Below are 21,980 nucleotides of genomic sequence, written 5' to 3' on the forward strand. Positions count from 1 at the left end.
GGAATTTCCTTGCTTGGCATGCTCGCCATAACTTCATAATGAAAGGAGTGAAGCAGACAATATGTGCATTCATGCATCTGCCACAGCTCACCGCCTGGCTCTCCCAGCTGTGGGTAAATTATGTTATTTTGTGGAAGTCCTCAAAGAACTTTCTGTCTCCTCCACTTTCTTCAAAGTTTTTATTTAAATTCATATGTAGACGTGGATAGACAACGATTTCATTCAACGCTGCACATGAGCAGATGCGTGTAGTTAGTTTGACTGCTGTGCTGTAGTAACCTGACACTCCACTAGATGGAGCTGTTATACAATTTTACAACCAAACCATGTACCTGACAGGGTTTATTTTCGAGTTGGATACTGCACTATTGTGGAAACATTTAGCGCTTGACAATCTGATGAAGTTCATTACTAGGTTTTATTGTTTCACAAGTAAATCTTTTTTTTGTTTCTATTGTGTTTTTCACTAAAGTGAATTATCCCAATTCACTCTTCCAAAGGTTTGCAAAAAATCTATTTGTAATGCTTTTTATGGTGTAAATGTTACAACTTGATCAAATAGGTCCGAACGAAGATCCATTAAGTTCGACTAGAAGTGCCATGCAACTAAAAACCAACCAGGGGAACTTTCAGGAGCAGTACAGTTGGAAACCTTAAAGCTACATTTATTTTGTATCTATATGTAAAAAGATGTCAGAAATTACTGCTGCATCACATTGTGTATGACCACCATTGGAAGACATGCCACAAAGAGGGAATTAGGACAACTTGTTCAAGCTGAAATTATGTTATGTACCTTTTAATAAAAGCGTCTCGAGCATTTATTTCTTCTGGGCACTGAATGATACGTGTGCTTGTCATTTGGCTGTAGCCTATATTATACAGCATGTAAATTGATAAAAGTGATCTGTCAGTGTAGACAAATGCTATTTTTCAGTGATCCGTCAGTAATTATCCTGTGCAATATTAAAGTGCAAACAGAATGTGCTTTTGATTGACACTTTGCACGCTCTAGCGGAGATACAGGTTTGGACTCATCACAGCAGCAGCTGAGGCAAGTAGCGCGCTGTCAAGCCTGACAGAGACAGCCAGCACATGACAGGAAGTAAAAAACAACTTTCAAAATAAAAACACAAAGATTCAGTCTAAGTGTCGGGTATGTGTAGGAGTAACGCAAACAATAGCCTCAAAAGTACCCACAGAATAACTTAGATTATACTTTACTGAGAAACGTGTGGAGCGAAAGGAGAGCAGAGAACTTTTGTTCCTACTTTCTTCATTGCATTGATATTGTAATGAATGGCTGACTTGTGAAACTTTAATCCGGAAGTCGGGGGCTTTATTCCGGCCGACTTGACTGTGTCAGATCTCTGGACGGCGTGAAGCATTCCCTCTTTCTGACCACTGGCTTTGATCAGATAAGAGGTTCAAGCCCACACATTCCTCAGCAGTTTACAAGTGAAGATACATTTTAAAAGATGGATTGTTCAGAGGAGGTTCAGTCTGTGTCTGAGGAGCCCAGAGCTCAAATGGAGCTGAAAAAGGGAATGTCGATTTTCATAGATGTAAGTATAAGGCATTTTAAAATCATAACCTTTTTGTAAAACAAATATATACATATTTCATCTTCACTATTATTGCAAAAACATGTGCATAATGCAGAGCTATATTACATTTGTTTTACAAATTGTCAAGATAATAATGTGTTGCCTGTAGCAGGAACAAATGAAAAACTATCATGCTTTCCAGATTGTTTTTGTTATTATTGTATTATAAGAAAAACATGCATTTTCCTTTTTTAATCTATATGTTAGGGATTTTAGTATTTAGGTTACAGGATTTTCATTAACGTTCATGGCTCCTCACACGCTTGCAGGATACAGACGGTTTCTTTTTCATAGAATTAATCAATTAATCAATTTGACGAGGCTGACCTTTTAATTTGGCTTCATGATGTCAGGATTTCAAAGGCTTGCAATCCATTTTTATGTCGGTGTTCAAAACCAAATACCAAGTTAATTAAATATTAGAAGTCTTCTTGGTTTGACAAAAGTCAGGGTATTATTCAAACCTATAGCTGAATTAGACACAATCTAATAGATATAAGAACGTTTTTTAAAGTGTTGGAGAATTCCATGTGGATTCCCTAATCTTGTAGATCTTCCTTGGATAATAATATTAAATAAGATATATGAATATCAGCACAGCTAATGATCGTGTGGTACTTTGTGTCCACTGTATCACAACACTGCATTGTAAGTATATTGCTCCCCGTTCCTCCGCTATTTCATTTGCTTGTGATGTCTTAATGATGAACCTGTTGGCTGCCTTCTCTGTGTGACAGAGACAGGGGAGGATGCACACATGGCAACCAAGAGTTATTAACGGTGGAATGCGTCGTATAACATCAAAGCTCTCACTGATGTTGAGCAGGTGCTCCGCAGGGATTTAAACCACTACTTGTCATCGAGTGGGTTGTCACAGTGTATAGCTTCTGTTGTTTCGAGACATCTCCTATAGATTTTGCTTTACCTGGATGTAAGTCATTAAACACACTGACTTCAAACAGTTGCTTCAGCCTGAAGCAGGTCGGATGTGATAAGGCTCCATGTGTGTTTTTCTTTATGATTTTCATGCTGTGTGGTGTCAGATTTCCATTTCAGGAACAAGGACCATCCGATTCCTAGTTGAATTCATTAAGTTTACTCATTATATTTCACAGATAACTTAGAATGAGATGAGATTAGATGAGAAGAGGACAGATGAGAAGAGAAGAGAAGAGATGACATGAGAAGAGAAGTTATGAAAAGAGATAAAAAGAGAAGAGAGGAGATTTGTTGATCTGTTTGGTATGGTGGGTGCATCTGACGAGAGAAAAATATTATTGCAGTTAATTTAATTGATTCCTTTTTAGAAACTAGAGATTGCCAAAATTTTCAAAAACCTAGACCTGAGATAGAGTTTAGGTTGTGGATGGCAGAACAGAAGAGGCAACAAAGTCTGATTAGCAGGAAAATAAGAACAGATTATGTAAGTCAGAACACACAACAGACTGCCAAGAGCAAGAAGTAGGTGGGTGGATATATTACGAGTATTTTTTTACCCTTTTGTAGCACAGCTTTTAAGACCCACAAGCAAGGAACATCCAAACAGAAGAATGGCATTTTGAAATTTAGATCTTACACATTCATTGTTATGCTGTCAGATTTAGCCTGCAGTGGAAATAGACTAAAGATGTTAAATGAATTCTTCATCAGTATAAACCTGAGAAGAAGAGAAAATGGGCTGTGCTATTTTGAGGTGGTTTGAGCCTTTTTAAGCGGATGTTGTCATCACTCACTCGCCTTACAACTCATCTGGACTCTGGGACAGAACTATCAATAATTTATTGGCACACTGCTCTTGAGTGTGATCGATGATTCCCACCACACACACACACACACACACACACACACACACACACACACACACACACACACACACACACACACAAACACACACTGTTTACTTTTGATGATATCACTCTTTTTTTCCTTTTCTCTTTACAGATTTTACGGAGAGCTGATAAAAACGGTAAAGCTCCCTCCAGATTTTCACACACAGCGTCTTCGGCATCACTTCAACATTTCTTCCACATGTGTAAAAACCTACTTTCTCAATGAAATTCTGATCATGACTCTGCTGATCATGGTCAGTTTCCTGTTTCCATGGAAACTGACCATGCCCACTGAGGTTCAGTTTCAGATTATTGATGAAGGAAAGGGGTAAAAACAAATTGTACCAGTTCAACAATTTATCATGGCATTTCATGATTAAGGACTAGGAGGTGTTCAGCTGGGCTCTATGGTTAAATCTGCTATTTTCATCTCCACCATCTTGTGTGACATTATCATCATGTTGACTGAAAATATACAAAATACTGTCACAACCCAGCTCAGAGATTGCAACAAACAGGGAGACAAACGAGCAGGCTGCTAACAAGAAGCAATTTATTTTGAACATAAGTCAAACTATGTAAAGTGAAGGTATCAGTTATTCGTAGTGAAGTGCATGTATGGATCTGTGGCAGCGTGTACAAAGAAACAGACCTCAAACATAGCCACAGCAACTGTGCCCTTCCAGCGGCACAAAGGATCTCCTTCAGAAAGTCCCAGCTGCCAAATGGAGGAGGTCTTTAATTAAGGCCACCAGCACAGGTGTGTCTCACCCCGCAGACGACACTCCAAGCAGCACCTGCAACCGAGAACCAAAATAACAAGGTCACCTATAGAGTATGGCAGGAGGAGGAAGAGGAAGAGGAGGAGGAGGGTCGTGACACCGCCCTGTAAAAACAATGTTCCCACCAGGATTACTGACACTTCAATGCAAACTAGATAGATTTTACATTTTCAGCTTTTTTACTGCTCTGAGTGCATCTCCCAACTCAACAATCAATGTCTACACTGCCACCCAGCAACTCCAACATGTGGATAAGCATCTATTAGTGAGCGCTGAGAAGGAATGACGGCCAGGTAGATTACACGGTAATATGGAACAGCACGAGATTGAAAAGCAACGTTTCTAATAGAGACTGCAGGAATGAGTAAACACACAGAACTGGAATTTTCATTACATAAACTTTGCTTTTCTCCTTTGTGTTACAATTTCAGAATGTTCTCCATTTATATGTGGTCAAAAAATACTTTACCGCTAATTTCCTCTGAACATGTTGCAATTAAATAACTTGATTTGTAAAGACCTCATACAACATTTTAGATTTGAGATTTTATTTGTTCAATTTTCACATATAACCATCATAATGATATAAAATCAAACTATATAAATGACTGTTTTTAATTAAGGAACAAACTGGAATCTTGTTTTGTTTAACATTTTGACAAAGAAAGATTTAATCCCAATTTTTTTTATCGATATGCAAAAAGTGCCTAATCAGAATTAATTATTCACATAATATTCTTTATTATTCATTTTAAATGCCTGTCCCTCGCTGGGGATGATTTAACGTATGTCATGCAGCAAAATAAGAAGCAATCCCACATCTTTATTTTGTGTTGTGCAAGCACCAATTGTACCTCAGGTCCATTCCAAGATTATTTCTGGACTCATCGAGATTTGATTTGTGTACATTTGCTTTTGATCATCTCTCTGACTCACATGACCAACATACTCAACATCACCTCCAGAGCAGCAGGTCAGCCACCTCACCTCACACTAACAGACAGAAACTACACAGAAAATATTACATGGCTGTGTGGAGAAAATATGTTGGCTGGTTGATTATGTACATTTTGCTGCAGGATATTCAGCTCCTAAAACTGTTTATTTTTACTTCATGAATATTTAAAATAGCTTTGGCCTTTTTATTCTCAGCATAATTGCAGAGACTCTAAGCATAATAATGACTAATTGTTCACGATTACCATTAAGTTGGTCTAATGGAACAAATGGTGACGACCCTTCAGTGTTGTTTACTATGATAGTAAAAACAAAGAAGAATGTTGCACTGTGGAGTTAGTTTTATTACCTCCTTTTCCACTGTTGACGGAGTTTTATCTATACACGGTTGATATCTTTTGATTATTCAGCCCCTGCACTTTATAACATGCCGCATCTCATGTTATCTCAAGTTACCTTCACTTTCATCAGCTCAGCAGGTGGACCTACATTATTCATATAAACTTAGTTTCTTATGGAATGATGATTACTTAAATCTGTGCGACTAACGACCTTTAAATCTTTTCACCTCCTGATACATTCCCTTAAATTTCTTTATGTCCAACAAACACGACCCGAATGCTCATTTGACCCACAACTAATCTTGGGATTGAAGAAAATGATGTTGCCGTTCTGACTGAGCTGCACTGACGCTGTGTTGACAAGCTGTATTTGTGCTCCATCCCCAGATGATGGAAAGCTGTCCTTTGATGAATTCAAAGCCTACTTCTCTGATGGAGTCTTGACAGCTGAGGAATTACAGGAGCTCTTCCACACAATTGACACTCATAACACAGAGTAAGTCCATTCATTACTCTATCTTATTGTTATTGCATTCCATGGAGGACAGAATCGAGATGCGGATGATGGAGGAAAGGTAGATGACGATGCTGTTTGGAAATAATGAAACTGTAGTGGCAGCTTTCAGCATTTAGTCTGCAAGGTATCTTTGTTTTTACTCATTTACTAATGAATTACATACAACTTTCTTGTGACAACCTAGTGTACTCACATCCAGGAAGCAGAAGAAATGTGAATAAATGAGGACAAAGATGCCCCTTTTCTAAAACTACTATAAAACTACTATGAATTAATATTAAATGTACTTTCACTGAGTTACATCTTCAACCCACATCAGCTCTGATCATAACTTCCAAATATCCATACATGTTAAGAATGTTAACCCGTTAACATGAATTAAAAAAAGTTATTCTCAACAAATAATTGTTCTTACACTAAATAAATGTAAAACTTAAAATAATATATTTTTCGCTCAACATTGTAAAATATGCATTTGTGTGATGATGTTCCATCTCAATAGAAATCGCAGTCAATGTGTGAACTAATAATTATTTTACCAACGCTTCACTCACGATGTAGGTGAAGTCAATGTCGTCGATCAGCTGCCATTTATTTTCCTTAGAGATAAAGCTTAATTTAATAATATCTTTCTTTAAAATATGCTTGGTAAATACCAGAAAGCCACAACATTTGAATTTTGCCAATAGGGCTATAGCTTAAGCCTATTTGAGTATTAAAACAACCAAACTGCCCTTGCCCCCCATCTTCTCAAAGCAAAAAAATGAATCAACCTGTTAACCAAAATGTCTTTTAATAACACTGAAAGCATCAAACAAGTCACTTGAGGAAAACTCAAGAGTTCAGTGAAGTTTTGCTTTGATGGAAATTGTCGATTAAAAAAAAGATGAGACGAGGCCACTTGACTAAAACCTCAAACATCAAAGGTCTTCTCATTGGTAATTCGGCCCCTTTGTGGAAATACATCATGTCCATGAGCGCCTATGGTACAACGCACGATGCAGAAAGATACAGGAAGTGAAATGTAAAGAAACTACTGAGGGAGATTTTAACAGGAGGAGGTTGATGTTCATAAGGAGGCTTTGGTCTCAGTTCAGTAAAGTCAGTCAGCATCTTCCACACTGTGGTGGCTGCTGGTGAGTAATGGTGGCAGCATGATGGCTTTCATTTGTGTCATTGGAGGCAAAGAGTTCTGTTTGACTTCATTAACACTGTTTAATTATTGAGTTTGCTCAAGGCAGTGTGTCGATCGCGTGACGTCCTTCATCGGTATAATTAAACAGTGTTTTGCAACCAGATAATGAAACGCTTTGAGCCGCAGCAGCTGGAGGTTTATAATGTTTCCTGCTGCTGTTAGTGCAACTTTATCAGATCATCTCAACAAAGGTAAGACATTTATTTAAAAGTAATTTACCACAACAGTTCCAGGCAATGCTGTAATTATGTTTAAGTATTAATTTTGACATTTACTTTTCCAAGACTGAATATCATACACATTCTCTTATTACTACTGGCCACTAGTGGACAGATATTCTATTAGTTTAGTCTCTTTGTAATTATAGCCTGATTTGCTGTTAAGTGAGTCTTGAGTGCATTTGTCTAATTGTATTTAATTAAAACACGTGTCAAGGAGCTCAATAGTAAGGCTGCCTGTGCTCTTCTGCTCTGTCTGCCTGCAGACATGCAAATGTAGTTTTTTTTGTGGTATGACCAGTGTGTTGTATTTACTTTACTGTTTTATTTTTGTTATATAGTATCAATTTTTTTATGTTGCTGTGATATTGCAAATGCAGACAAAGCAGATGGACGAGTAAAGTTCAGGATGAATTAACCAGATTAAGGTACAAACCAGGAGCTAAATGTCAGGAAACAGATATCAGGTTTCAGATGACAGCGGCTTGCCAGCAATGACACAAGGCACATGGCAACGTGTGTCTCGTGTAAATGAACCGGTACTGGCGGACTGATTAGGGGGAATGGGTGAAGCAGGTGAGTGACAGGTTGGAAAGGTCAGGACTGCAGGGCGGATGAGGGCAAAGTGGGAACAGGTGAGGTTGAGCAGAAACATGAAACACAAAAATCTATTTTCAACAAAATTGAAAACAGAAAAAATATTATTTTTCTTGTTAAACGGTATTCTAAAAATTCTTGGTCCAGATGAACTGCCTGTTTATGTTATAGTTTTAGTTTGTAACAACCTTCACCAACCAAATGTCAATACTTGAGTCTGCAGACCATCATGTAACTTTACTAGTGGACTTGAAAATGAACTGAAAATTCTGGCATTCAATAAAAAATAAAAATAAAAAACACATATCTCACATATCTGTACAAATGCAGACTGAACACAGACAAAAGCAGGACAACATATGTTTAACTGGTCAGCTGTTACTGTATTATATGTTCAACCATATGTTACATATTTAACATTATTTTACATTCAAGTCATGCCAGTTATTTCACTGAAATGGCAGTTTTCTTTATGCAATAACTCATTTAATAGGACATCTTCACACTCATAAAATATGTTCCAACCCCACCAAAATCTTAACAACACGAGTTACTGTAAGTAATGGTGCTGAGCTGCTTCATTTTATACACATTTCCCTGTAATTCATCCTGACGTGTGGTTTTTAAGGAAACCATGGCGATCTCGACACATTTTAAATGAACTTATCCACTTATCAACTCCAAAAACAAATTGTTATGTATTTTAACATTTTAACTGTATTTTGAATTGTCTGCTTTTCTCCTTTGTGTTACATTTTCTCATGACCACGGCAAATATTGCAATGTGTTATCCTCATCATGAGAGCATCATGATATGTTAGACACTAAGCTTTGGCAACAATGATGGAGATATGTATGTCATATATGACAACAACAGAATTAGAGTCACAAACAAATATTATTTGCACCTCCAGACATCTCGTCATCATTACATCCACCATCACTGTGCTATCTGTTAAAGCACAAAGAACTTCAATGGACTCTGTTCAACCAAAACAAACACATGCCTCATTCTGTGTTCATTTCACAGATGGCAAAGTTGTTTAGAAGTAATTTGGTCTCAAATCAAATCCTGTATTAATTAAAGAATAAGTCACTAAGCTCCGAGGGCTGCGTGACAGGCTGGCGAGGCCGTTCAGGTTGATGTTGCACATTGCAAGATTATTCAATACTTCACATCAAAACAAACAAATATTGTGTGTGGTTTCGAAATGCAGAGAGTTTAATTTGTACATGAATAATTTGTATTTGCAGTTACACAGCATTACTTAACATGCACAAAACTCCACTGTGAATGTTTCCAATCTTTAGTTACAATATGGAGCGCTTCACTTGTGCATGGTTCATTATAAAGAACCTCCCAACAGCTCAGTTTCAAGACACATAAATTTGATCTTTCACTGAGTAACTCAGTTTAGTGTTGAACCCTCTTCCTGTTCCTGCCGTCCTCTGTGGCTCTTACAGGTTTCTCCCATTTGGACTGATTGATTGCTTTAGCACTTTCTTCCCTGTGAACCTCAGCTACAGTTCATGTGAAGATAATAGAAACCCCTTCAATCCCCCAACCTCCTTCCTTGTAACAAGGAATAAAATGTACAATGACACATGTTACACTTTAAAATGCTCTCTTCAAAATTCCTGGAGGGTTTCCTGTGAAGGGATTCACTGTCTGGCAAAGCAACTCAATTATTAAACTAGTCATGACATTGTATTTGTCATCAGACACTGATTCACCCAACCGTAGTCGGTCCAGCAAACATTTTAGAGGTACAAGATTAATCTGGCACCTCCTTTGAACTTTTTTTAAATTGTTATTATTATTTTCATTGAAATGTTTCTTTCTCATTTTTTGTTTTGCAGCAATGTGGACACTGATGAGCTCTGTGGTAAGTTGATCCTTCACCTACATGAGAATAACTAGTAATACCAGTAAAAACTAAAGTTGGACGGTTCAAGCTTTATCCTTCCTCTTGTGTTAGGGTCATCACCGACTGGTTTTAGGTTTTAAATGCATAAAAGAACCACATAAAATGTGTTAATTACCTCAAGGCTTTTTGAATTCGTCAGGAACCTTTATTTCAACAAAATAAAACAAAACGAAAATGTTTCACTGAATTATAAAACGCTCTTGTTGAAATTATGACCTTTGTGTTGTTAGGGTTGGTTTCAACCCAGTTATAAAAATAAGAGTTGCTCATTTACTTGTTGTTTTTTCGACCTGCAAATCTATATTTTGTGTTACGAGGCCCACAACAAAAATAGTATTACATATACAATATTTTCCTGGATAATGAAGCCTAACAAGAGATGAGAAACAAATTGGATGATAGATAGTTGTTTTTAGTGTATTTTACAGCTGATTTAAGACATGGGTAAAAACCAACCTGTTAACACAATAAATGGTATAGAAAGCTAACACAAAAAGGAAGGTTAACTTGCTTTTACCTCACAGTCAGGAGGACCGTCGCCCCAGAATAAGAAAAGAACCATGTAAGATGTTGTCACATGCGCTGTGACCAAACCCCTACAGGCTCTGTGTGACTGAGCTGTCACGCAGCGCTGCTGAAGAAACGCACCTACAGCCCTGTCCAAGTTGTTCAACTCACAAAATGTTTTCTCCTTTATGTTGTCGCTCTGCTGTGAAGAGTATTTCTCCCAGCACCTTTGTGAATATGAGAATGTTCTCGCTGCCTTAGAAGACCTGAATATGTCCATACTGAAGTCGATGGACAAAACAAAGAAGGTAAGTTGAGAGAAATGAAACTATAATTTGAAAATTAAACCTGCTTTTCTCAACAAAAAACACTTATCACGATATCATGTTTAATATTTGATATCTGCAATCATATCTGTATTTATGTCCCGTTTAAATCTTCCGGACACAAACTGGAGGATCCCCATATGTATATGCATAAGTTTAGCTGCAAAAAAAGTATACAAAATAAACGGTGTCAGCAGTGTGTGCATGCTGTGTGAGTGTGTTTCCATCTGGTGTGGCAGCAAAAACGGTTGTGACATTCGTGGCAAATTGTGTAAAAGACAGATTAAAGGAGAAAAGTCTGCTAAATGGATGCTGTTACTATTTCTGTTAAACACATATATATATATATTCATTGTAATTTACATCCCAGTGACACGCTCATACACAGACCCACACTGGCATATCATGCAGAGCACATAATGATAATAATGAGAGATGTTTGATTTACTCACAGCATGTCCTTAACTCCACATCTCAAATCTCTCCCAGCATGCTCCTCGGCTGCCCAACTGGCTTCGTTAGATCTCGCATCAGATTTCCATTACAGAGCCAAAAATGACGAGCCAGGACTTATTCATGCTACTAATTGACCCCCGAACAAAACGTGTTATGATTCTTTTTGTACATGTAGCCAACACAGACAAGGAATTAAATGGGTTTTGGCTTCATAACCAAACATACACTGCTTTTGATCATGCCTTGGATAAAGCTGCATGTACTCTCAACCTTAAATTGAGAGCTGTGGCAGAAGCTGAGTACCTTTTTAGATTATCAGTAAAGTGAAGAGGGATTAGAAAGGCAAACAGATGAGAGATGAAGGTAAATGAGCAGAGATGGAAAAAGAAAAAAGGAGGACAGAAGGGACAATGGCAGTACACCTGCAGGGAGGGCTTCTTTTTGTTCCTGCCACCCTCTCTTCCTCTGCAGTTTCTCACCCTGGCACATACCTCACGCACTGAGGCTCAAATCGCCCCTCAGATCTGCAGCAGAAAGAAAAAGTGGGAGTAAAACCGTTTAATTATTGGTGCTAGTTCTTGATTCGTGCAAAGAGGTAACACATGATGACATTCAACTTTAACACCTAAGAACTGTGGGGACAGTTTTTGGTTTGGTATGTTTGAGCACTTAATGAACAGAGAAAAAAGAAAAAATAGCATCAAGTAATAAATGACTTCATTATATGCATATAAACAAACTTGGCGTACAAAGAAAAGAACCAAATCATATCCTTTGAAAAAAATATCACTCAGGAGAAATGATTTTTTCTTTAAATAGGTTTCAAAAAGGTCGGACCTGCAGGAGCACATAAGTGAATTACATGTGCCTTCATTTCTGAAATACACACACTTCTGCAATACCTTTGAAATCTTTCATAGACCTGAACTTCTGCTGACCTGTGACGAGGTGCTGAAATGTAATTGCACCCAAACTAATTTTCTGTTCTCCAGGAGAATAGCTGAGAGCAGGAAGTGAAACATCAGGAGAGAAAGAAGAGGAACAGTAGAGGAAGCGTGGATATGTGTTTTAAGGATTGGTTTGTCATTCAAAACAAGAATATTCATCATGTTGTGGACTTTTCAAAAGCCCCCAGCCCTTAAAAAAAATATCTTGATTTGTGAGACCGATTTCTCCAGTGTACCTCATGACACTGGAGAAATCTCACAGATCAAGTTTGTTTCCCATCAACACTTTGTACACTCTTGTTCCCTCACAGATATAGTGTATGCAACGGATATTTGAGTTGAAATCAAATGAAATTACTGTGCTGGAATTGGACAGAATTGAGGAGTTATTGACCAAGGCAATATCTTTGAAATCCAATAACCACTGTGAACACCCTGATGGCCCTCTGGTGTTTACTCTCTGGAGCTAACCCAATGGTTTCCCCATCTACAATGCCATGAATGATTTGACCTTAAATGTGTCATATCGAGAGAAAAGGAACGTATGGCAAACTGTATATATCTGTTAGCCAGTATCCTCTTAGGAGGGAGGAGAGCAGATGCTGCGTTAGTGAAGCTCAGCCGTCTCTGTTATTAACTGTATATGTATTTGAGTGGGTGGTCTCTGGCTGTGGACGTATGTGAGGGGGCTGGCTGCATGTTTTGTGAGGTGTTCCTTTCTTTTTGCAAAAAATAATTATTAGTGTGTGTTTGTGCGAGCTTACGTATGCGCAGGCTAATGTGTTTGAGTGTGTGTGTGTGTATGTGTGTGCTTTTGTGTCATCAAACATCCATGCACATGTGCGGGGGAGCTGGAACAAGATTGTGCCTCTGAATCAAAGCCAGGCATGTACTATGTGTATCTGTGCTGAGACACAGAGGGTTTCATTTTGCACAGATACTCCTGCCAACGTTATTTAGAGAAGTCCCATACAAAACCTCCTCTAGCAGCCAAAGAAGTTGCTTTGAACTTCACAGTTTATGGTGTTTTATATTATTTATTATGAAAATAAACGAAGATAATGTCTGTGGTTGGATGGTAAAATGCACAAATGAAAGCTGTACCAGAAGTTGTTGACAATTTCGAAATTAGCAAAATAATGTATTACATTACAGTATTTCCTAAATGGGTATTGACACATATCCAAATTAAAATCCACACAATACACAAACTAGTTATTATTTAGAGATACGCGAATGGGACATAGTCAACACATCTGACCTGACATGTGGGAATTTTCACAAGTACACACGTCATACAATGTGCTAATTACAAATCACAAAACAGTGAACAGACACTGCACTAGTTTACTGAAAAGGTGACAATATCACAATGTTGTGTTCTCGTTGTGTCTCCAATCAGCTTTTGCAGGGTGAAGTTGAAAGTAGCCTTTAATTTCTTAGAATGAAGGAAGGATTTTACACACAAACTTTGTGTGTAATATCTTGACAATTTCTGTCCCAATCTCTTGTTCGGGCACTTTAAATTAATCAGAGAGAAAGGTTTTCACATTTCAATCAGCTTCTTTTTGACATTATTTGATGATGATTTGCAATCAGGATTTAAAAAATACTGAGATGAAGTCATCATTGCAGTGGGTGAGGTATGATTGCAAGGTGGAGGTTAAGTAGTCATAACCCAGACTATAAGGCTCACGGTGTGGTTATTAGCAGCAGTGCATCGTCTCCAACAAAGAACTAATTTGACTCTTGTATAACTGAAAATAAAAGATCAATGAAAAGGCAAAAGGGAAAACCAATTGCGAACCGTACGTTGTTCAAAATGACTGCAGATTGGTGAGGTGGACACACACACACACACACACACACACACACACACACACACACAAAGGAACAGATCACAGGAGGTAATCTATGCTCAGATGGTAGACAGGAGACTGACCTTTACCAGTTTTGTCGTGACTCACTCTCACTGAGTGAATGTGCCTGTGTGTGCATGTGTGTGTGTGCATGTCTGTGTGTGTGTGTGTGCAAGTGTGTGTGCATGTCTGTGTGTGTGTGTGCAAGTGTGTGCTGATAGTCAGAATGTCAGGGGATCAAACAGTATTCATGACCAATAGCAATGCTGTGTTTTTAAATCAAACACAACAGAAACCAGAGAGTTTTTCTATTTTTCTTCTTGTGAAAAACAGAGTCACATTTTTTTACTCACATTTTGAGACTCTGTTCAATCTTTAATCTGATTTGCTGATAGTATGAATGGGAGAAGACTAATGATCGGCCTTTGGAGAAGAGTTCAGATGAACAGACTGTCATCTGTGTGTGTGTGTAGGTGTGTGTGTGTGTGTGTGTGTGTGTGTGTGTGTGTGTGTGTGTGTGTGTGTGTGTGTGTGTGTGTGTGTGTGTGTGTGTGCGCGCGCAATTCCACAGTCTGATAAATGAATCCAGCTTTTAAAATCAAGCCATCACATTTATACTTTTGAAAACACAATAAATACCAATCCCTGAAATATATAGTTCTGTCTCTCCCCCTCTTTCGCTCTCTGTCACACACACACACACACACACACACACACACACACACACACACACACACACACACACACACACACACATTAATCATTCTCAATGTTTTACGAACCATAATTGTTTGTCAACTGTACTAACAGTCAGTGTGCTAAAACATGGGAGCTGGCGTGCAAACAGCAAACTCTGTTGATCCGAGCATCAATCAATCTCCTCGGATCCAACATATGACTCAGTCGTCCTGTCTATGTCTATCCAAAATTACATTCAGTGAGATTTTTTTTTCAACTTACAGAACAAACAAAGCAAATAATAAAATGTACACTTGATTCGCAAAATGACACATTATGTCTCGACCGGAAATCCTCTGAGAATTATTTCTCATATGTGATTAGGATTGAAGTCTGTTACGCAGTTTTGATGTTATGTTAAAAAATATTCTTTAACATGAACCATGCAAACATGTAATCTGCTAAAACATAAGGAGATACCTCTGATCAAACATCAAAACAATGAGAACTGGGGTATATTTATGGTTTTTAACATGAAAAACACCAGAATGTAATCTTTCAGACCCCGATTGTCTTTGCAACCCACTAAAATGTAGATATTTAAAAACATAAATTACTTGCTAAAGTCAGGAAATGGTTCTGTCCCTGTTCTGTCTTTTTATAGCATATCTTTTGTAAGTGCCCCAACTTAATGAAAGTTCAATACTAAATTACCTGGGTCCCCTTTTAAGAGATCAAATGCCTGTTTCCATCTTTATAAATTCTTGAACAGGACGTTTGGTTCAACAATGGAAATAAATTCAGTTCCACGCTCAACAAAGTCGAATATTTGTTTTTAACAAATAATTTAGACAACAATATTGTACAGACATATCTATGATTCATTAAGGAATTAATGAATGAGTTCTACATTTGGAGTAAAATTGATTAATACAACAGAAACTTACATTTCCTTCTTGTAAATATACTCAACATATAAATTGAGTTCTTATTTTACGTTGTCTTCTTATATCTATTTAAAAATGATTAAATACCAGTTAAGGCAGTCTTTAGTTGATGTGTAAAATCCCCATATTGTTCTTCTTCCTCTTTTCTCTCTCCCGCAGCTGTTTTACAAGATGTTTTCTGATTGATTGATCTTTTAAGCGTTGTTTAATTAGCAGAAGCGGTGTGGACGCTGAGTGACTCCTGACTGGCATGTGAACCGCGTGGCTGCTCAGTCATCCTTTCTTTTTATCGTGCATCCCACTCTAAAACTCCTCCACCTCCTTCCTTGTGATTGACAGGATTATCAGGAGTCCACCCACCTGGAGCAGTTTGTGACCCGCTTCCTGCTGAAAGAGACAACCAATCAGCTGCACTCACTTCAAAGCTCTCTGGAGTGTGCCATGGAAACCACAGCGGAGCAGACTCGCCAGGAGAAGTACGAACAAATCTTTCACACACATACAATTAGCCCTTAAAACTTGGATAAATTATATTGTACAATGGCACCTATAATTACAGTTATCACATCTAGTGCGACAGCTTTGTCCAAACCACGCACACTAATTGGCATCCCACATTTTAGGTTTAAATGATGCTTTCATCCAAGGTGCTGTGCAACAACACAGGTTCCTACCCTGTATTTGTGAAGACCGCCTGCTCTTCTCTCTAATCCAGCACTTATCTATAATCCTGTATTTATTTGATGACTCTGGAACCTTCCTATGGGAAATATATACATAGAGGGAAAAGATTAAAAAGGGATTGTTAAGACTTGAGAGAAATATAGTCCAATAAAACAAAACCAAATACAAAGAAAGATGGTTTCAATGGCCTGAAATCCAAATTACATTATCAAAGGATATTGGGGATAGCAGTAAATTACTGAAGGAGAAAATAATAGATGGACCTTTTCACATAAGACCATTTTACTCAGAGATTCTTCAATACTGCTATGAAGAAGATGTGTGTGTGTGTGTGTGTGTGTGTGTGTGTGTGTGTGTGTGTGTGTGTGTGTGTGTGTGTGTGTGTGCGTGTGTGTGTGTGTGTGTGTGTGTGTGTGTGTGTGTGTGTTAGGTTCATGCAGTACTTGATCAGTCTGCGTTCTCATTCAGAAGTCAGACCTGGAGTTCAGTTTGAAATGATCGTTGTGTCCCTTTTCTGCTCATGTTAAACTTATTCTCAGAGGCAGAACATGATGTACTTTGAGACTCCTTCCAACTCTTCCCCTTTTTCCTGTCCTCTCCTTGCCTCCTCTAAATGTTTCCTCCTCTCTATCTCCCTTTCATGTCAAAGTGTGTCTGTCCCTTGGTCCCAGAGCTTTTTCTCCTCCAGCATCCGTCTCTGAATTGCCACACTTCAATAATTCCCCTGTGCATCTGAGTGCTATCACGCTGTTCTTCCAAACAGCTAGAGGACTTGTTTGTTTCTCTAGTGGCTTAAAATTGGTTTCTATGGTCATTTTTTTTACGTGTGAAGAGGACGAACTGGAGCTCATATTCATGGATGCATGGTATGACTCAGAGCTGAGCATCAGCTTTGTATTTACAAGTTGTACTGTTTCTTTCCTCTTGGTGATTTGTTGTTATTTTCCCAAAGTTAACATCTAATTTGCTTTGATTCATCATTCATCTGCATAATCATTTCGTTATTTTAGTAAATCATATCCTAGCTTTGAAAAAGAAAAGCTGAAACACGGACAAAAAGGTCTCTAATTCTGACCACATAGTCTGCTCTGCCTCCTCTTCCTCCTTCGTTAACATAAAGGCTAAGAAAGGAACACAAAGGCTGCTGATCTTTACTCGATTGCTGATCTCAGATTTGTTTTAGACGATTACAGTATGAAATATAAAGACCTGGTTCTTCCTACTCCATGCATCAAGCATACACACACGTTTCACTTGTGGGTTAATTATGCATTCTGCATTTATCCCAGATGTAGGAGGGTGCATTTAAAATCTATTATAAGTGGTGTCATATGAAGCAACCATCTATTATCGACCAAAGGAGATCATTCTAAATAAGATCAGAGTCAGAATCAGAACCGCTTACTTGCCGAGCACGTTACACATACCAGGGATTTGACTCGGTGAAAGGTGAATGGCAATAAACATAGGCCGAAAAAACATATAAAAATATATAGTAACAGTCAAAACATAATTTAAAGATACACAGATAACAGTACTTTAAAACAAGTATAATATTATAAAATAAAAGTGGCATGTGTATTTTAATAAAAGAGAAGATGTGCAAGCTCCAATTGTCCTGGGGATGTAAGAGTCTGAGTCAGTTGTTCAGAGCTTTGTCGACTGCAGCTGAAAGGAACTGTTCTTGTTGTAACGGTTATGAGTACCAGGGCACAGAAACCCCAAAACACAACACAGAGATAGATAGACCAGGACAGTTCTGTTTACCCAAGTCAGGCAGGGTCAAGGCAAAAAAATCCAAAAAGAGCAGGCAGATAATCTGTAGTCAAGAATTGGTTGATATGGAGTAGTAATCAGGAATGTAATCTGGAGCGCTTGATAGTAACACACAAGACAATCTGGAAAAGAACAAGTGCAAGACGAGGCCTTAAATGGTAAGGGACTGATGAGGGGATGTGCCGCAAGTGAGGTGGGCATTGGAGAACCAGGTGAGAGGAATGAGAGCTGATCATGCTGTGCGAGGATTTGAAAATGACAGGAGAGTTTAGTAAACTGGCAGGTGGGATGAAAACAATCCAAGATGTGGGGGAATGTGTGACATTTGTGGTGTGAGGTCTTGGTCCTGATGGCATGCAGCCTCCTGCCAGCGGGAAACAACTCCAACAGTGTGTGTCCTGGGTCCTGGAAGCAAACAAGTCCTGGAGGGAAGACAGATTACAGCCAATCACCCTCTAAGCAAAGAGGATGATGCGCTGCAGCCTGCCCTTGTCCTTGGCAGTGGCTGCAGCGTACCAGACGGTGATGGAGGAGCAGAGGATGGGCTCAATGATGGCAGTGTAGTGCACCATCATGCTCTTTGGCAGGTTGAACTTCTTCAGCTGCCTGAGGAAGAACATCCTCTGCTTAGCCTTCATAGTGATGGAGCTGATGTTCATCTCCCGTTTGAGGTCCTGAGTAAGGATGGAGCCCAAGAAGCAGGAACAGGGGAAACAGGGGGAGACACAGAGTCTGGGCCGGCTTCTTTTCGGGGGTTTTGACTTTTGCACAGTCTGTTGACGTCTCTCTCCAGAATAGAGAGTCCTCATTGTGGTGATGACTGTGACTTTAGTATATTATAAAACACAGATCTATATTATTATTAGTTATAATAGTAAATCAAGAATGTTATCACACTATAACACACATACATTAACATGAGATTGTGCTTTCACCTGTGCATGCGTGCGCACACACACACACACACACACACCTACACACACACACACACACACACACACACACACACACACACACACACACACACACACACACACCCTGAGGTCTTCTCAAAATATGGGACCAAAGAACTTGACAGCGCAAAAGATAAATACAGGTGATGTCACCCTGCAGCTGCATGTACCTTGTCACTGGCATTAGCATCACTGACAGACCAACACAACATACAAATATAATGTAAGCCCGGACAACTTCAACCCTGAGCTGAGGCACTTATTCATGAGATGTGTGCTTCCGTCAACTGGTGTCAGGTAAAAGTATTTAACAACTAGATATCACCATGTTCCAGTTGATAACTTACATTTGTGCAACTATTTATTTTATTATAAGTTTCAATAGGCATACAAAATATGCACTATTTAAATGCCCACAACTTGAATCTGAACATTGTATGAAGCTGCAGGTTTGTGTTTCATTTTGTTGACATGAAAAGCTTTTCTTCAAATTTGCAAATTAGACATTTTCTAATGCTAACTTTTGGTGAATTTAGGAGGAATCTACACGCGCAGAAAGATAGTAGTAAAATAAATACTTAAATGCATAATTGGGATGTTTTGTTTCCACTAGTCTGAAAGAAAAGAAATCGCCACAAATAAAGTTTAGCAAAGAATTATGTTTTCCCCTGGGGCGCTTCCTCCTAAATGACATTACAAAAAATAAAAGAACAGTACAAGTTGTCCCTCTTCTTTTTTTTATGGTCTTGGCACAAATGAGTTCATACAATAAACTATTAAAATTGCATTTCTTACTGTTCACTTTTGAGAGTCAGCAAAGCCCAAATCCAAGGGAAACACTTCGTGGGACCCATCTGTCACGTGGTGTGTGGAGCGCATTTAACTGTAATGCAATCTCAACAATATTCAAAGAAAATATGCATAATATTGATCTCTCCCTGCTGTGACTGCAGGCAGGGCCCGCTGAAGCCAGAGGGTTTGTCTATCCAGTGGTCGGGTCGTCGCTCCAATCGCAGGCTTCAGAGGAACAGCAGCCTCTCTCCTAACAACCCTCTCCTCAGTCTTGTCAATTCAGGTGGGTTTATATGTTCTGCTGTCTAGTGCGGCACGAGTCGTATAAATGATCAGAGCGTTGCGTTGTCTTTCATGCTGCAGTGGTCCACTTGAGTTATGACCAGTCCGAGTGTTCCACAGGAAGAAGGGCCGAGCACAGAGGGAGGGCGGGGAGGGCGAGTGTCGGTGTGAGAGAGAAGCTGAAGCGAGAGACAGAGAGAGATTGAAGTGGACAGTTGTGTTCTCATGTGCTCCCGGGTGTCGATCCAAAGCCACGTGAAGGTTTGAGGTCGTGAGCTCTCAATCTCAAATCACCATGTGACGGCACGTTCACACAACATAATCACTGAACACAAAAAGCTCCAGTCATAATAAACACACGTACCAGCAGCTGCAGGGTAGAGTTAGATAATCTGTCCAGCGCTCCCTGGTTTGTGATGCACAAGTGCAGCACCAGCCTGCAGTGTGATGCATGTTTGAGTTGTGATGCGTCTCTCTCATGCAGAGCTGCTCACAGTGGACAGGATATGTCTTCAATAGTGAGGGACGCCATAAACCTGAATGAATACAATCATTACCAAACACTCCTGTAATCCCAATTGTCCCCATTAAATCCACTGTCACATTGTCAGTTTCACTATGGAATTATTGTGGAGAAAAAAGTCACAATTGCAATTCCTATTTAATTGAATTTATTATTATAATAATGCTATCAGGCAAATTCATCTTTAACTGTGTTTATCATGCATTTTGTCAAGTGTCAAGTGGAGGCAGAGAGAGAGAGTCTGCAGCAAGAGGCGCTGGATTATTTACACAATATTGTCAAAAGTGTAAAATCAAAATGATATAAATATTTCACGTTTAAATATCAGTTATTTTAAATTGGTATAACGACACTCCCAATGCAAACAGAGAAAAAATATGTTATATTTTATGTATTTTAGTGCTGTATTTTTGAAAAGTCAAATTTGGGATTTGAATCTTTAAAAATAAACTTGACTTCCAGTGGATCTTTAAGTTATATTGTTTTATATTTTTAAGGACTATTGCTTAAAGTCATTACGATACACTTTTAGTTATTTAATTCAAATAACAATCCTGATGAGAAGAAAACGTAACTTCCTAAGATTCACTCCTTGCCTTGTCGTTGTATGTAACATACATAACATTTTGATTAAACCTCAATTACGACATCAGCCATGGCTGCTGAGAGACCTGCGCTGCAGCTGCAGAGCCTCTATAAACTTTGAGTACGCGGGTCAAAGCGTTTCTATTGATTGTGCACTGCATTACATGAAAGAACACCTTGAAATGTCTCCTGGGACACGGTCACCTTTTGAGAGGTATTCGGGTCACATAATCAATGGAGGAAAATGTGTTTAAAATACAGTCGATGTATAGCAGCACCTTTCATCCCTTCACCTTTAATCTTCACTCTTTCCATCTGAACCCTATCCGGTTTGTATCTCTAGGTTTTTACGAAGAAGACAGCCAGTGGATGATCCAGGTCAACCGACTGCAGAGGCTCATCGACCGGCTCGAAAAGAAGGTAATTTCCTTTTTTTTTCAACCTTTTCCAAACAATCCGCTCCTTCCTGCCTCTTCCTTCTTCTTCTTTGCTCCTGTTATTTCATAATCAGAATCGGAATCAGCTTTAATGGCCATGTACATTTTCATGTACATGGAATTTGACTCTGGTTTCCCTTTGCTCTTCGTACATATACAAAAGACAAATATAAAAGACAAAAAAAAGACATTAAGAAGACAGAAAAACAGTAAACAATGGTCCAGAAAGTGCAGATGGTGGATCTTCATATCATCTG

The 21,980-nt window shown here is 38.7% G+C and overlaps 1 protein-coding gene across 1 annotated transcript in view; it reads left to right on the forward strand.

The window, feature by feature from the left end:
• The first annotated feature begins 1,369 nt into the window (after positions 1-1,369).
• The window catches only part of necab1 (N-terminal EF-hand calcium binding protein 1), a 27,662-nt gene continuing 7,051 nt past the window's right edge, over positions 1,370-21,980 (forward strand). Inside the window, exons 1-8 of the mRNA XM_068576326.1 lie at positions 1,370-1,565; positions 3,549-3,573; positions 5,904-6,012; positions 9,904-9,929; positions 10,689-10,786; positions 16,031-16,167; positions 20,058-20,179; positions 21,630-21,706. Of these exons, the coding sequence (XP_068432427.1) occupies positions 1,479-1,565; positions 3,549-3,573; positions 5,904-6,012; positions 9,904-9,929; positions 10,689-10,786; positions 16,031-16,167; positions 20,058-20,179; positions 21,630-21,706 (681 nt within the window). The 5' untranslated portion in view covers positions 1,370-1,478. The remainder of the gene's footprint in view (positions 1,566-3,548; positions 3,574-5,903; positions 6,013-9,903; positions 9,930-10,688; positions 10,787-16,030; positions 16,168-20,057; positions 20,180-21,629; positions 21,707-21,980) is intronic.

Source organism: Clinocottus analis, unplaced genomic scaffold (genome assembly GCF_023055335.1).
Source record: "Clinocottus analis isolate CAN_PGR_092001 unplaced genomic scaffold, fCliAna1.0.p SCAF_14, whole genome shotgun sequence".
Classification (NCBI taxonomy): domain Eukaryota; kingdom Metazoa; phylum Chordata; class Actinopteri; order Perciformes; family Cottidae; genus Clinocottus; species Clinocottus analis.